The 16547-nt window shown below is 36.9% G+C and overlaps 1 protein-coding gene across 1 annotated transcript in view; it reads left to right on the top strand.

The window, feature by feature from the left end:
* EXOC2 (exocyst complex component 2) overlaps positions 1-10406 on the top strand; it is a 113147-nt gene extending 102741 nt beyond the window's left edge. The window contains exons 23-27 of the mRNA XM_010181255.1: positions 1525-1580; positions 4748-4870; positions 6448-6509; positions 8061-8120; positions 10313-10406. Coding sequence (XP_010179557.1) covers positions 1525-1580; positions 4748-4870; positions 6448-6509; positions 8061-8120; positions 10313-10406 — 395 coding nt within the window. The remainder of the gene's footprint in view (positions 1-1524; positions 1581-4747; positions 4871-6447; positions 6510-8060; positions 8121-10312) is intronic.
* Positions 10407-16547: the final 6141 nt, after the last annotated feature.

Raw genomic sequence — 16547 nt, 5'->3', positions numbered from 1 at the left:
CCCTCTGCTTTCCCACAGGCACGCTCCCTTCCAACAGGACACCTGTGGTGCCCTCCAGGAAGCACCCCCCAATCTAAACTTTAAGCTGCATTGCATCGCATAGCGTAGACGCAGGCGATGAAAGTGTTTGCACATCATGTGAGGGGGTTCTGTCATCTTTTAGTCCTACTCTTCCAAAATGTTTGTCCGTAATTTTCTAAGTAAGACAATTGGATCTTAAAGTGAGCTGTGGGACCAGTAGTTAAGAAAATGAGGACAACTGGGATGACGGTTGTGGAACACTACTCTGTCCTCCCATAGAAAAACACATTTTTATCATCTTGGGTAACTCCTTTTAATGCTATTTTTTGTAGCAGGATTTAGTTGCTGCATCGGTGCTATCTGAGGAAAGGTGGAGTAAGTCAGATGAACTGATTAAAGGTTCACTTTGTAATTTTTAGAACAGCAGTATTAATCTCATTATGATCTCTGAGCTGTGTGGTCTCACCCATCTGTCCACGATTCTGATCTTTTACTGTCAATTGAATATACCAAAGGGAGTCATGGGGTCATTGTGCTTTCTCTAATTCATGCTAGAATAATTGAAATCAGAAATTGAGGTCATGTGGATCAGTAACCCTCTCTCATTATGTTGTGCTGCACTTTCAACATTTATGCGTACTTTAATGAATTAAATGCTTTCTAATTTGCCTACAAAGTTAAGTGCCCAGAAAAGCAAATGGGGCAGTTTTAGGTTTTTGCCTATTTTAGATCTTACACAACTGGTGTCCAGGTCTGGGAAGTTACTTCAGAATTACAGCAGCGTAGGGGACTAAAAGCCTGACCTAACTAAGGCATACCCTGCTGGATGTTCTTCTGTTTAGAATTTCCTTTTTAGTATAACTTGACAAACATTTCATATGGTTGGTAAATAAAATGCTTATTTGACTTCTCCACCCTCCACAGGAGGAAATTCCTGCTAAGGTATGACATCTCCTGTAAACTGCCATGAGTAATATCTTCTGAACTGCTTTCAGAGAAACAGGAGTCCTTACTGTTTCTGTCTATAATAATAATTTACGGTCAGAGAAGCTGATACTGTAATAAGATCTTCTTGAAGACTGTTATACAAACAAAAACCCTCATCTTCTCTGTTTCTTTATAACTTATCACACTGTAGTACATGTTCTGTGCTATGGTACATGTATTCTAGCAAGACATCCAGAATTCATTTTTTAATAATGCTAAGTTTTTATTAAATTGTGAAGTTGATGAAATTGGGCTGCCAGAGAAGAAGAATACTGAAACAGGAACCTGCTGGCTTTTTTAACCTTTTGCTGTAAGGAAATGTGCCTTTCTCCATTTGGTTTTGTAAAAGGAAATAGGCTGGTGGTGTGGCTATGGAACTTTCTCTTTCTGCCTCTGATTGCAAAAGTGTTAGTGAAAGAATGAAAAGAAAAAGTACAGTATTGAACAATAGAATATTAAGACTTTTTTGAGACAACAGAATGAAAGTAATTGGTTATCCTGTTTGTTTTGTTTCAGGTGTCAGAAACTATTTGAAAGAAGCATTAGTGAATATCATTGCTGTGCATGCAGAGGTGAGAAAAACTTCAGCTTGTTTCTTGCTTACATTCATATGAATAATTTCAGTGTACTTGGTGTGGTAAATACTGGCTTTCATCACCCCTGAAAATTGTACCTCTGTTGAAGTGTCTTCATTACAGATGTAAGTGCTTTGGGTTAGGTTCAGCCAACCAAGTATGCAACTGTTAATGTTTTTAAGAGCAGAAGGAGATGAACAGTTGCTGTTTATCCTCATAACACTCCATTACACCTTTTTGTTTCCGCTATCTGATGAAGAGGAAAGCCAAAGACCAAAGCTCAGTTCTTCCCTTTTCATGCAGATTAAACATGTAGAGAAGAGATATAGATAGATACAATGCTCACTTTCTCTGATTAACTTTATTTTCCACAACATTTGAAAATGAGCTTTTGCTTTGCTTTGGAGGGAACATTCAACATACACCACTTGGAGTGAAAATACAATATATATCATTCTTGTATATAGGATAAAAAGTGGAAACCAAAAACCAGGAAGTTTTATAGGCTCTGTACATCACAAATTGTGTTTGAAATACTTAGGTAGGTAATGGCTTATGATAGGAAGTGCATATTAATATTAAAATGTTATTATTAAAATAATATGCTTGCAGAGCTACAGTTATTGGCTTTTTGTGATAATATGCAGGAATTTTCTATAGTCCTTTAAATTGCAGTCTCTGTTCTAAGTACTCCTTTCTTCTAATCGAGATTGTTACCCAGATTACTATTGCTCCTGGTACAAGCATTGGTAGTATTATAACTCTTACCTTTCAAAATACAAGTTTAGCTGCTGTACCGTTTCCATCTACTTAAAATCTGATGAGATTCACTTGAGGATTTTGTTTCTTTTATTCCTCCTTGAATTACAAGGGTCCATATAAATGAAAATATTTTCAAAAACTTTAAATATCACTTGCAATGTTTTTGATTCAATTTCAGTATTTATTTACAGCAGTTTTCACAGAAGCATTGCTGATTTTACCAAATACTTCCGAATGAAGGAATAAGCAACACCAAAAATATGGACCAACATGACATTCATTTTTAATGGTTTTCTTCAATGTAGTGGAAATTAATAAAAATGAAAATGAGAGGTCTTGATTTTAAAAATTCAAGGGCATTTGTGAATTACTGAGTTAATAATAGCAGTAAGCATGCATATGTGTTAAAATGCTGCAGCGGAAAGGTGCAGTGCCTTGCTGACTTCATTGAGACTGATACTGATTTTGGCCCAAATAGTGTTGCCTCATAAATTTCTAGATGTGAAATATTACAGAAATATGAAAATGTGTGTCAGGATGAAACTCTCATTTCCACTGTTTTCTGGTGAAATTCTGTAAGCTGGGTCAGATTTAAGTTTAGTTGGCAAGGCTGCAAGTTTCTGTAGTTTGAAACAGCAAAAATTAACCATCAGCTGAACAGCAAGCGTGGACTGAAGTGGAAAGAAAATTGTTTCTCTACCTTTGAATTCAAATTTAACTGAAATCAAAATAAGGGCTGCTTATTGCAAATTTGCGATGATTCACCATTGCTGAGAATTTTTTTTCCTGGATTCTGTGTAGTACCTTCAAGAGTCCTCATTTTGGGCACAAATATTCTCTTCTCAGTAGAAGATTTTTGAGTGTGTTCCTGGTATGTTTGTTGTTGAATTGCTCAGCAATATTCACTGCTGAATAAGATGACTCCTTCCCAAATGGTTACTGTTTGTTGGTTGTTTTTTTTTCTTACCAACCAGCTAAGTATGTCACTTACTTAGCTTTTGTGGGTCAAAACAGGCTGCATGTTTGAATTAGCAATAATAACAGCTGATAGCTAACAAACACGTGATCATACGTGTTAGCCTGTGGTGCAGAGCTGCCTTTTGGAATGGTCTGATTTATGGGATCTCTGATACATAGTTCATTACTTAAATTGCTGAAAACTGTGTAGAAATATTCTATTCTTCCCCCCTCACCTCCTCCCTTAATTTACTTTTACACATGTGTATGAATATCATCTGTCCATTACTACATTTCCTTGTCAGACATGAGATTTAAACTTCACATAAAGTAAAGGTATTCTAGCAAAAAATTATTCAGCTATATTATTTTTTAGATAATTTTAAAGCACAAACTGGGGAGGGGAGGAAGGGTTTGAAAACTCCACACAGTTCATTTTCCTTCTTGCACCACTTTAGTCACATCATCTTCAGTTCCTTGTGTCTTCTCACCCAACCCTGTGGAGTTTTAGTGCAGCTTTATCATCACTAAGTTGTGACACAGGTTTGATTTGTCTAACCTATAATTTCACTTCCTCGTATATTCCAACCTCTTGGCCTGCATTTTCCTCAATTCTGTGTAGAAAAATCATACTTTTCTTTTTAAATTCACCAACAATTTCTCACTTCCTTAAAGATCCCTTTAAGGAACATTGGCTTCTTCCTGCTTTCCTTCAGGCATAGATCAAATGTTTGATTTTGTGTTGCTCTTGTGTTGCAGTTGCTATTTGGAACCTCAAATGGAGGATCCAATTTAAAAAGTTATACAAATAAGCCATTAAAAAGATGTTTCTTCATGCATGGAAAAAACAGTAAGGTGTAATGTTTTTGCCAGGGAACCAATAAATGGCAGCAGTGTAAGAATATAAATTAAAATCCATTACACCACCATACTCTCAAACCCTTTTAAGAGCTCATCTCTACCACAGAGCGTGAAGACATTAGCCATTTGACTGTGGTCAAATACAGAGCATTCTAGAGGAAATAGCAAACTACATGGCTAAAAAGTGGCTGAATGTGTAATTAGGTCAGTCAGTCACACAACCCTGAATTAAAGGTGCTACCTACAAAACAGCAGTCTTTGTACAGCCACCTGACTACCTGCACCTGTCAGCCGAGAGCACGTATTTTGAAGTCTAGCTGGTTTTAGGCATTGCAAGAAAGTGTTTATTATCACATATCATATAGCTAACGTTGCTGTTAACAGAGATGATTGGTCAGAGCACAGGGCAAGCATCAAAAGAAATCCTTTGTATTTCAGTTGCTTTGAATTTTTTTTGTCCATTGATAAAAATGAAGTGGTCCTTTCAATCAAAGTGTTTAATGCTTTTTACTAAAATGTTACTGTAGAGATTATTTATGTCAATATAGGTATTGAGCTCATGATTCTTCTTTCCTAAAAATCAGGTATTTACCATTTCCAAAGATCTAGTTCCTCGGGTAATGTCAAGGGTTGTAGAAGCAGTCTCTGAAGAACTGAGCCGACTGATGCAGTGTGTTTCATCCTTCAGCAAAAATGGAGCTTTACAGGTACCTGAATACTTTGTACTGTCAAACATCTAAATCTAGAAAACTAAGAACAGAGAGGTATAATCTATTTGTTGGATTTATTGTAGCAGTGAAAGCAAGGAGATAAAAAGGATTAGTATACAACCTATTTCAGATTTATGGATGAATACACTTTGGGATGCTGGTTCTTGAGTTTCATTATATTTTAGCATTGTCTTTGTGTCTGAGTGCCTAAAAGGTTACCTATATCCTATGAGATTAAAAGCTTCATAATGGTATCTGTTTGACATGTTATTAAATACTGTCTTGGGCCTGTCATTTAAATGTTGTTTTAAAAGAAAAAACAATTTTGTGATATTTTGAGATTTAAAAATCTTGAAAAAAACTAGTCACTTGTCTGTTATAGTATTTCTACGTTAGAACTTCATTGCAGCATAGGTTGAACAGATACTCTGACACTGCCTTCTTCATTTATGCTGGATTGGTAGTTGTATTTACTGTTGGGTAGGTTTTAAAGGACTCTTTTAAAGGAATCTTATGTGTAGGACTTCAAGAAGTCCAAGGCTGTTCAGCTTGGAGCAGCGTACAAAAAGAGGTGAAACATTCTCACTTCTTATGAGTGTAAAGTTGGTGGGTGGTTATGTCATATTTTGTGCCAGAAAGTTCTGGCAGTAAAAAATCATAAATCTCAGCTGGTTTCCTACCTGGTGGAGCAGTGAGGGGAATACCTGAAAGCCAAAGCTTTCATTAGAGCTGGAATTAGATGTCTGTGTTGCATTATAAAAAGTTTTGGTTTGGAAGATTAATGTCAAATTAGTTGGGTCTAAATGTAGATCAGCTTCTGTAATGGCTGACTGGATTAAATTTTATCTTCATCATGAACAAGAATGGAATATAATTTGGATTAAGTTCACTATATTTTTCATTGAAATTACTTAGTGTTGATCACATGCAGAATATTTCTATTTCATGTTAAAAACTCTGATGATAATGATTGCTTTTCAAAGATTAAATTACAATCTGTTAGATTTCTTTAATCTTTGAGCTCATTCTCCACCATAGTTTTCCTAGATGAAAATCAATATAAAATGTGAAGTTTTCCTAGGTGAAAATCAAAAGTAAATTCAACAGAAAAACCAAGAAGAAAATGTGTACTGACAGATTTTTATACTCTTTTGCTTCTTTCTTCCCGAGCCGAGCCGTGCTGTGAGAAGTAAAGCTCACTGCTTTTAATTTAAAAAAAGTCAAATTGAGGTAGCATCCTTCTATCTTTCTATCATAGTACACAAGGGATGGGACAGAGCTGAAGATTTATTACCGTTACTGAGAGACAACCGCTGTTTTTAGACTGCTACATAGTGACCGTGCAAACAGTTTGACTTGAATCAAAAGTATGAGATTGTTCCTTTTAGCAGTCTCCTGGCATAGCAGCGTAGCAACCAAAAATACAGGAAACAAACTGTTAAAAGCCAAGGCTGCTTATAACTGCAGCATGCAGTAATATTTGCTTCTAAAAAAGATGAAACTCTGGGATGCTGCTATTCACTTGATGAAAGGACGTTGTGTCATCATTTCAATATTTGTATTTCTGTCTTTAGGCAAAACTTGAAATCTGTGCGTTGAGAGATACTGTGGCCATATACCTGACACCTGAAAGCAAGTAAGATGTGCTATAACGTCTGTTTTTTCAGTGTAATGGAACCCTTGGTAAACATGCAAAATTACATAATGTAAATTAAGGATTAAGAAATTTTACTTCAGCTAGAATATGTGATATACTAGATAAATATATATTTTAAAAAACAGATTACTACCAAGGTTTTATCAGTTGAAAGAAAATAATGTTTGTTACTTGAATTTTTAGATACAAACTGGTATTTGCCAGTCAAAAAATACAAAACAAAACAAAAAAAAACCACAAAGCTTCTTAACAACAGTAGAACTGCTGAGGAAAATTATGCTAAAACAAGACAAAAGCAGATATTGCTGAGTTTTATCCAGTTTTTTTATGACAGTCTCATAAAGCACACAGCAAAGAACCTGTCAGACACATCAGATAGCTGTCAGCAGTTTTGAGTAAAGTTGATTGAAATTTCTAGGTGATTATGTTGGGGACTGGATATGGGAAGGTTCATTCATTAATTTAATTACCTACATTTCTGTTAGGATTGGCGTTACATGTTCCCACAGGTGGCAATTTGGTTATCTAATCAACCAACATATTGTAGGAGAGACACTGCAGGGCTTGAGGGCCCTGTGTCTTCATAGTGACACAGATCGGGTCCTATGGTGTCACTGCACTCCATTTCAGAAGACTTGCTTCTCTGTCCTGAGTGGTCTTATAGTGACGAAGACCTCTAAATGAAAAGTACTTGACACTGGCTCAAATTGGATAAAATGGAATTGATATTGTATCTAATCAGCATAGTGGCAAAGCACAGGGAACCCTGGAAGCTGGAGCTCCATTGATGCCTTTTTATTTCTGGACTTGTCACTAGCAGTAGTTGCCACAAGTCACCATATTAATCTTTTGCTGACAAGATTATACCTATCTGTCCAGGTCCTGCATCGTTCCCTACATTTCTGTTCCACATCTGTTGCCCAGAGAGGGATGGAAACCCATCTTTGGAGTTACTCAAAACTTAACTGAATAATGCCCCAAGAAACCTCTTCTAACCTTGAAGTTGGCCCTACTTTGAGAGGGCTTTGGACTTGAAGACCTCCAGAGGTCCAGAGACCTAAATTATTCTATGAATCCATATTACCTCTTTGCAAACCTACTGTAATTCTCTCCATAGGCCTCCTTCTGTAGGGGAGACTGCAGTGATCTTTCTACAGACCACAGAAAGCCAAAATCAATGTTTTATCTGTGCTCCATACTCTGATGGTCGCTTAGTTTGAGGCAGAAGGCAGGCTGGCAACTATCTGTCGTTCCTGAAGATGTCAAGCACAGTCTTAAATCAGTTGCTGATTTAACATTTCTTGTCAATATATGGTATACATCACACTAGGAGTGTCAAGAGACCTGTTTGAACTCACGACCACTTCATGTTCCATTTGCACATGAATATCAGGTGTCGAGCTAATATTTTGTTAATTTATTGATATAGGAATAGATAAAACATAGCATATCTCTATGGAATTTATAGAGAGAAACTGTGAATGCTGAGACTTGTACCAGTGGATTATGAGCATTTTTTTTTCCTTGCAGCTCGAGCTTTAAGCAAGCTTTGGAAGCCTTGCCTCAGCTCTCAAGTGGAACTGACAAAAAGTGAGTATAATGCACCTTCTTGTTTCCTTTCTGGTCTCTGGAGCCGTTGCTTTTTACTCTTGTATCAGAACTTTGATATAAGAGGGTTAATGTTCACTAAATTTGACCATTCTGAATTACAGAGCAGAAGCCTCTTTGGCCAGAGTTAAGAATAAGCTGAGTCCTTGTTTTTCATGGCCTATTACATTACATAGAAGAGCTGATGGTATTGTGGCATACCCCTCTTGCCCATCCTAGTCTTATCAATTCAATGTAGCTTTGTATTTATTTTATAATTTCAGTCTATTTTAGCCTTCCTTGTTAATCTTAAAATTTCTGTGAGGTCCATTGACTTGTCCTACTGAATTTAGCAGCAATAAAAAAAAATTACTAAGGAACAAAGTCCAAGCTTTTGCCAGTTGATGTATAGGCAACTCTTAGAACTGGCCTGTTTTATTTAAAAAACAAATAAGAAGAATCTGTGGTTCTTTCTTAACATCAGAAGGAGGAGTTTTGGGTTCCTCCTTCCACACCATAGCAACCTGTGACAACCAAGCTGCTTTGCTTAATAAAGAGTAGTATGGTAAGACTAGGATGGATTTGTAATGAGTATGTTAGTATCAGTACAGATATTTTGAACCTGAGATTGATATTATGGTACTTTCAGGAACTGAACTGCATCAGATCAGTTTGTATTTAACAGTCAGAGTTTAGAATATTTTGTAGACACATTAAGAGACTGTTGGTGCAACCCATGATCTGTGGACTGTGCCTTCTTCCAGATGTCCTCTGCCTATTTATTTGCCTATTTATTCAAACCTAATCCTCACTAGCCTCAACAAGTTTCAAGATACCTCCTTGCCTTACTTAGCCCTTATGCTTTCTTAAAGATAGGAATCAGTTTTGAGAAAGGAGAGTTCTTTCAACTCAGACTTTCCAAAACACCTGTAGAATTTTTTTTCACTTAGTCACAAGCATTTGAACTTCACAGGCCAGTTGAGAATCAAGAACTGCTTCATTTTTGCATCTGCCTTGGACTTCTGAGCCCTAGACAGTGTGAAACTTGTTCTGTTTCCCAGGTTATTACACCATAATTGTCACCGTTCCAGGCAGCTCATTGTAACCTATGCACATTTGTGTAAAATAACACACATTTGTACACTGATTTAGAGGTGTTCATTTCTGTTCATTCACAGTTCTGCTATGATACTAAATGATGAATGTGGCCATAATCATCTTCCAGAGCACCTGCTAAGGAAGCAGATTTTGTGGTTCGAATTGTTGCTTTTGGGTTTGTTTGGGCTTTTTTTAACATACAGTATAATTTCTTCTGTTACTGGCTGTTCAATAATCACAGGTTTCCAAAAAGCTGAGGTGATACATGCCTGCCCTATCTGGCTTGTTTTTGAAATAGAGCAAAAAGTTCAGAGAACACATTCGTTTCTAGAGTACTGGGTCAATAAAGCACAAAGGCAAGACTGTAAAACTTCATCATGTAACTCCACTGGTACAATAAATAACTCCTGCAACAGAACAATCAACACCCTTGGTCCTACACCTGCAGTTTATGGATTATAATTAATATTATCCACTGCACCAAAAACCTTCTTGACAACTATGTTGATGTAAACAAACCATTGTTATGCTCAAAAATGAACTTAACATAAGTTCGTTATCTACGAAGGACAGTGAATTAATGTTTCTTCTAGAACAGTCATACCAGCTCTGATCTTTCAGACATGAAACTTAAGAGAAATCTACAAAATACCATCTAAAAACAAGTTTGAGCACTGAAATTTACAATTCAGCTACACATGAAAAGCCATAGCCTTGATAAGGGATGCAGGTTTTATGGTACATAGTCTGGCAGTTTCTGGTTTCTCCTTACAGAAGTATCTTATGATGCACTCTACCAGTCCTTTTGCCACTCTGTTTTACAAATATGTTTCTCTCAAGAAGATGATCTTTATCTGGAAGGAAAGCCATCTAAAAGGCTATTTTATCACCTTGATAAAATCTCTGTGACAAAGTCCTCCTCTGGCCACAGATCATCCTGACACACTTGGTATACTTGTGAATGTCTGTAATACTCAGATACTTGAACAGATCCAATGCAGACAGTGTACTTCAAGTCACAGACAGGAGAGTAAAAACTTTTGGTAGTTGTTCCCTTTTCAGAATCTGCCAAAGTTGTAACTATTTTCCTTTTACAGGTTACTCGAAGAGTTACTAAACAAATTTAAAAGCAGCATGCACTTGCAGCTCACCTGTTTTCAAGCTTCTTCATCAGCAATGGTGAAAACTTAGACAACGACACAGTGCAGGCAACTCAAAGGACAAATGTGCTTAAATGTAACCTGATTTTTCTGTACTTCTTCAATTCCTTTGGAGACTCTGAAGAAAACAAAGGGAATTTGACCAAAAAACGTTGAGAGATACAACTCTGAGTAATGGTATGATGTATCCTGCTGAGTGACACTTCTGGTCATAAATATCTTGACAAAATTATTTTCTGTCTGCTGTATTTGAGTCTGTGGGGGGGATTAAGCCAGTTTTGTTTACATACACTCTTCTTGGCTGTATGTTCATGAAGAAACATTCATTGGTGTGCCACAATCTCAATTTCATTTGTTAAAAATACATTGAAATGTATATTTAGCAAATGTCACCTTAAATTTAAGTATTACTCGTGTTGTTCAGTGCACCAGTCTGTTACTTTCTGACTGTAGAGTGATACTGATGTAAGTGACTGGAAGACTTAACTTCTGTGAACTATCGAGAAGTATGTAATAAACATAGTTACATACAGCTGAATAAGTGTTCAGATACAATATGGGTGAGGACACTACTTCTTTTACATTTAAAAATTATCTTTTTTTTTTCCTGTTACTATCTACAGTTTTAGTGGTCGTAAGTCTGATTTCTTGGGAGGCTTTTTTCTTGCTGCTTTTTTAATTAACATGTTCCTGCCTCTTTCATTTCTCCCTTCTATTGGACTATTGATGGTAACCTTCACATTTGAAATAAGCTCTCATTTCATTGGCAATTAACAGAAAAGCACTCCGAGTTTATAAGCTTACTAGAAATTCTTTAAAAGAATGTTCATGTGAAATATTCTTTGGTGTTGAAGAGCAGAGTAGTTAATAGCCTCTCACATAGTCAGAAGTAAGGAGGAGCACAACATGCCGTTGGTTTTGCTGCTTCCTCCTTACTCTTTGTGTCTTTTCTTGTTCTTACAGGCTTACTACCACTGTCATCATCTTCCCTCTTGTTAGTCAGTCCTCTTCACCACCAGTTACTGAATTTGTGTGGAGGGGAGTAGGGATTCAGGAGGAAAGAACAATTTTGCTGCCATTAAAATACAGATACACGAAGGTGAAGAACTGTCTTTCCAACAGGGAAGATATGACACTGACTTTCGTTCTGGGACTTGATATAAGATGTAGGAAGCTATAATAAGAAGCAACTAATAGAAAGTGGTCTTGTTTTGGGCGGTGAGGAATGGGTTTAATTTTATAACTGAAATCATGACTTGCAAGTAAATCATGCAGTAATAATGTATTCTTTCTGTATTTACAGTCATTTTGAGTGAGACTTTTCAGAAACAGTGCACTGAATTTTCATTTTTTTTTTAATGTCAACCTTCTTTTTCTTTTTGCCAAGTTCAGTTACGTGCTTTAAAAATGCAGCATAGAGTTCATGTAATATGAAGTACTGAAGAAACAGCTTGATGTGCGTGTATTTACTCGTTAAAAAATTGTGTGTAAGTAGTGATAGCATGTTCAATGGAAGTTTGAAACTTCGCATTTACATCATTGTTGGCTTTTAGGAAGAATCATTAAATGCCTGGAGCAATGTTGTTTTGTTAAATGTTGTCCCTTCCAAGCTGGTCATAGTCTCAGCTGCTGGTATTAACTGAAATAGTCATCCAGTTAGCTCAATCTGTAATGGATTTCACTTTAATAAAACATTAAGAAACGTAATAATAAACATAATAAAACATTAAGAAAGACTGTCATAAGCTCTTCTTGAATTTCTCACTTTCCAAGAAATGTGATTTTGAATTTTGCCAGAGTCTACACGTTCTACATTTGTATTGGACATGTTCCTAAGTATTTAAAACATATTTTTATCATCTGTACTGAACCAATATATATTCAGGCATCTCTGCATTGTAACATCATTCTCTTACTCATCTTCTGTTACAAGAGCTTGTTGCTTGTCTTTAAAACCTGAAGTTAGATGTTTGCATTTAGTTGCCTTTCTGAAGTAACACTTCAGAACATGTCATTGAAAGCAAACAAGAGAATAACGTGTAAGAGATTGAAATATTACTTGAATTCCACCGGATATGAGATAAATCCTCACAGTCAATGCAGAGCACTGGATTTCAGCAAATCCAGCTGGCAGAATTCGGGAAGGCAGTGAGCATCATGCCACAACAGGACGTATTGGAAACCCTTTGTGTGGAAGGAGAGTTGGGGCTGTGGAGACTTCACAGCCAACGTACAGCAGGCTACAGTTCCTCTGAAAAGAAGATTACAAAAAACAAGAAGTGGTCAGTGTGGTTTTGCAAAAAAAAAAACCTGTTCAAAGATACAATGAGGTTTAAAAAATATTATTGGAAGTGGAAAAAGAGGGGGAGACCACACCAAAACACACAATCAGGGCTTGCAGAGAAGAGAGACAGCAAGGAAATAGAAGTAACAGAAGTGAAAGGCTCTGACATTTAAAGCAAAGGTAAATGCTGAAAACAGTACAAGAGAAAAAGTGAATTATTACATGAACTTTGAACCTCTAGAAAAATCTAAAATCAATACAGACTGAAAAAAAAAACAACTTGGAGAGGTTTATTTCTCATTTAGAGAAAAAGTAACAAGGTGGTTAAGTCTCCCTTGATAAAAGTAGGTAAAGATTTACAGGAAAATTCAACTCTCATATGCTGTGTTGAGATATTCAGCTTCTGGAGATGCTGAGGTGTTCTCCTCTTACTATATTTTTGAACATTTATCTTGAATAGTCATGAGTAGTTCATATGGTAAGCAAAGAAGTTACAAAAAACAAATGTAGTATCAATAATGAAATGGGAAGTGAACAGACAGAAAAAGTATTTAAATCCCCCAGTGAAATGATGAAAAATAATCATTATGTGAATGGATGTTAACTTAATGAAATAAATCAAATAAGAAACATGAAACAATGAAGAACCCACCCCCCAAAAAAAGAAAAGTTTCTTTTTTAGATTTATATTCTTGGGGAATATGTTTATGAAATATGCTGATAGTGCATCATTGTTGAAGTTAAATACCTTCCTGAAACTTTTTAAAAGCCACTTAGAGAGTTAAAAATATAAAAAGAACCGTAGTCCTTCTAAGTTTCATGCGTGTGCTGAATTTCAAGCATAGGAATAGACATGAGACTACGTGCTCAGCAGCTCTCCTCCAAATGTGCCTGTACATGTGCCTCTTTAGAGGATCAGGAAACTTGTATTCCATGGGCTAAACCCCTTGCCTCTTCCTCTAGTTGCATAAAAAGACCAAGGACTCCAACCAGTTTAATTTCACCATATGGCAACAGGGAAGGAAATGAGGAATTCGTGCTGTGACGGCTGCAGAATTGAGCTTTGCAGGGACACGTTGGGCTGCCACGATACCGTGTGACTGCTAGCTTGTCAAAGTAGGGCCAGTGTCTCAACGTTTGCCAAAGCTATTGCATCTCCCTGAAGAAAGGACACTCTGTGTTGAAGATTAAAATGTTTTTATTTGCTTGTTTGTCTGAGACAGCCTTTTGCCATCCAGAAATGTGGAAACATTTCTGAAGTAATAGTACATTTCTCTGGCTATATTGGTTAGTAGAGACATGCAGACACAACAGAGCCTTGAAGACTGGTGTAACATTGTACAAAGCATGGAGATGAAAAAAAGATAAACTTACTCAGAACAAGTAAGTGAGGGGTCTGGAGCACAAGCTTTATGAGGAGTGGCTGAGGGAACTGGGGTTGTTTTGTTTGGAGAAGAGGAGACCAAGGGGTGACTTTATTGCTCTCTTTACCTGAAAGGAGGTTGTAGAGAGGTGGGTGTTGGTCTCTTCTTCCATGTAACCAGTGACAGGACAAAAGGAAATGGCCTCAAGTTGCACCAGGGGAGGGTTAGATTGGATATCAGGAAAAATTTCTTTACTGAAAGAGTGGTCAAATGCTGGAACAGGCTGCCCAGGGAGGTGGTGGAGTCACCATCCCTGGAGGTGATCAAAAAGTGTGTGAATGTGGCACCTCAGTACATCATGGTGGTGTTGGGTTGATGGTTGGACTTGAGATCTTAAGAGGTCTCTTCCAACCTTAATGATTCTGTGATTCTACTCTTACATATGTTAGAAAAAAAATGGCAAGTAATGTTTAAAAAATATATGACGGAAGAATTTCCTGGAGCTCTTTGCAGAAAGTCCCTCAAACATCTAACACTTAGCTAGGCAAAGCCCTAGGAAGTATATAATAAAAATATTCACAAATATAACTCCTTTTTAATTTCAAATGCAGCAGTAGGCATTTTCTGTTTCTAATCTAAGAGAAGGTAGAAAATTGCAATGTCCTAGATACAATTTTGGCCTTGTGAAGGCAAAAACATTGAGACGAGAATCTTTTGCCATGGTTACTCACAATCATCAGAGACAATGCTGCACAGGGGATTTATACTTTCACACCTGCTGACAGACTGTTTAAGTCAATCCAGCCAACTTCTTTGAACCTGTCCTGCTAAAATAAAGTGCTTTGATTTTTCCTGAGAATATTAACTGATACAATATTAATTGTCTCAATGGATGCAAATACTGATTTTTTGTGTGTCCAAATAGGTGTCTGGACACTTGCTAGCAATGAGGGCTTTTACGTGTTTTGCACACTATAAATGTACTGATATTTTGCTCTTTTCACTGTATAATATTTCTAAAACATAGAAGTAAAAGATTCCTAAGCTTATCAGGATACACTGAAACTGAAAAAATGAGCACAGTGCTCCTGCCAAAGCCTGGGATTCAAGATTCAGATCTGCTTCCTTATTGTAAAGCTTTGGCCCTCTGGGTCTGCTTGACTAGAAGCATCTTACCCTGGGGCAGAAAGAGAGACCCCCTGAGGTATGCAGCATCAGCAATCTCTTTCTGGTTCCCAAATGACACTTAAAATTTTAGCATCAGGAGTTAGTAATAGGCTGTGACTGCTGTCAAAACACGCATCAGCACATGTGTTATTTAACTAAGTAAGACACAAATACATTCTGAATTGTCAGGCTTCCAGGTAGGTTGGAAATATATCTGTTAAATGTGATTATGGATTTTGAAGAGGACTTCAGTCTTCTGGCATTTCCGGCCTAGCCATGTACTTGGAGGACTTCTGGGTGACAACCAGTATCCAAAAAAAAAAAACAAAAAAAGAAAATAAAAATCATTGTGACTTGTAAACTTGTTTAAAAAAGATTTTAGGGGAGAGTCTGGTGGTTTTTACAGTTCAAGGAAAAAGCAACAAAAAAAATTCTTGAACATTAATTCCAGTCTGTCTCTGTACTGAGAAAGAGATGGTCCCATTCACCTGCTATGTATCCTCATTAGCAGTTTTCTTATTCTTCTGCATTAAGTGTGCACATTAGGATGTTTGTGGAGTTAAGACTGCTTCTGCAGTGTTAACACATGACGTCGCCTCTTTTAATGTTGTTGAATGAAGCCATAAAGAAATGCTAGATGGTTAATTACAGGCAAAAATACCTTTGCACAGGCTGAGTTATGTGTTAGGAGTATTTTGGCTTCATATGGTTAACAGCTTGTTTTCTGACTTTGCAATACCTACTAGAGTTATTTTGGCATGAAATAAAAGGGCAGACAGGGAATAAGAGGGAACACAGCTTCAGTAGGGAACATGATAGCCATTTTGACAGACACCAGAATGTGTCTTCACCTTTTTAAGTTGTTTTTATGTAGTGCTCCTATAGCTTAAAAGAGATTTGTGCAATTCAGCTTGCTCTCTGTGCTGTTTGAGCTTCAGAGCTCTAAAAGCTTGTCTTCAATGAAGTTAGTATGAGAGCATGCCTAAAATTGTATATTTATTTCAGAACAAGGTGTTTGTCTCGTAAATTATGTACTTCTCTCAGTATTACTTGACAGCCCAAGGGGGCTTTCATTTGGAGAGTCACCAGTGCACCCTTGAAGTCCTTTAAAATAATGCGTGTCAGTGAGTAACTTAAATGACACAATTTGCAATATTTATCATTGCACAGAACAGTGAGGGAAACTTGCTGCTTTTGGAGTAGCAGCACTAACAGATCTGCTGCAGTTTATTTTTGGGATCAGACAGTGGGGGGTTGGGGGAGCTTCTTTATTGCACCTAATTTTTTTTTCTGGTCTGAACATCCAAGAAGACATCTGTGTTCCTTTTTTTCTCATGTCCTCGCTATTTAAAGGCTT

Source organism: Mesitornis unicolor, unplaced genomic scaffold (assembly GCF_000695765.1).
Source record: "Mesitornis unicolor isolate BGI_N332 unplaced genomic scaffold, ASM69576v1 scaffold2463, whole genome shotgun sequence".
NCBI classification, from domain to species: Eukaryota; Metazoa; Chordata; class Aves; order Mesitornithiformes; family Mesitornithidae; genus Mesitornis; species Mesitornis unicolor.
The sequence above is the reverse complement of the archived record's forward strand: the minus strand, read 5'-3'. Positions and strand labels throughout refer to the sequence as shown.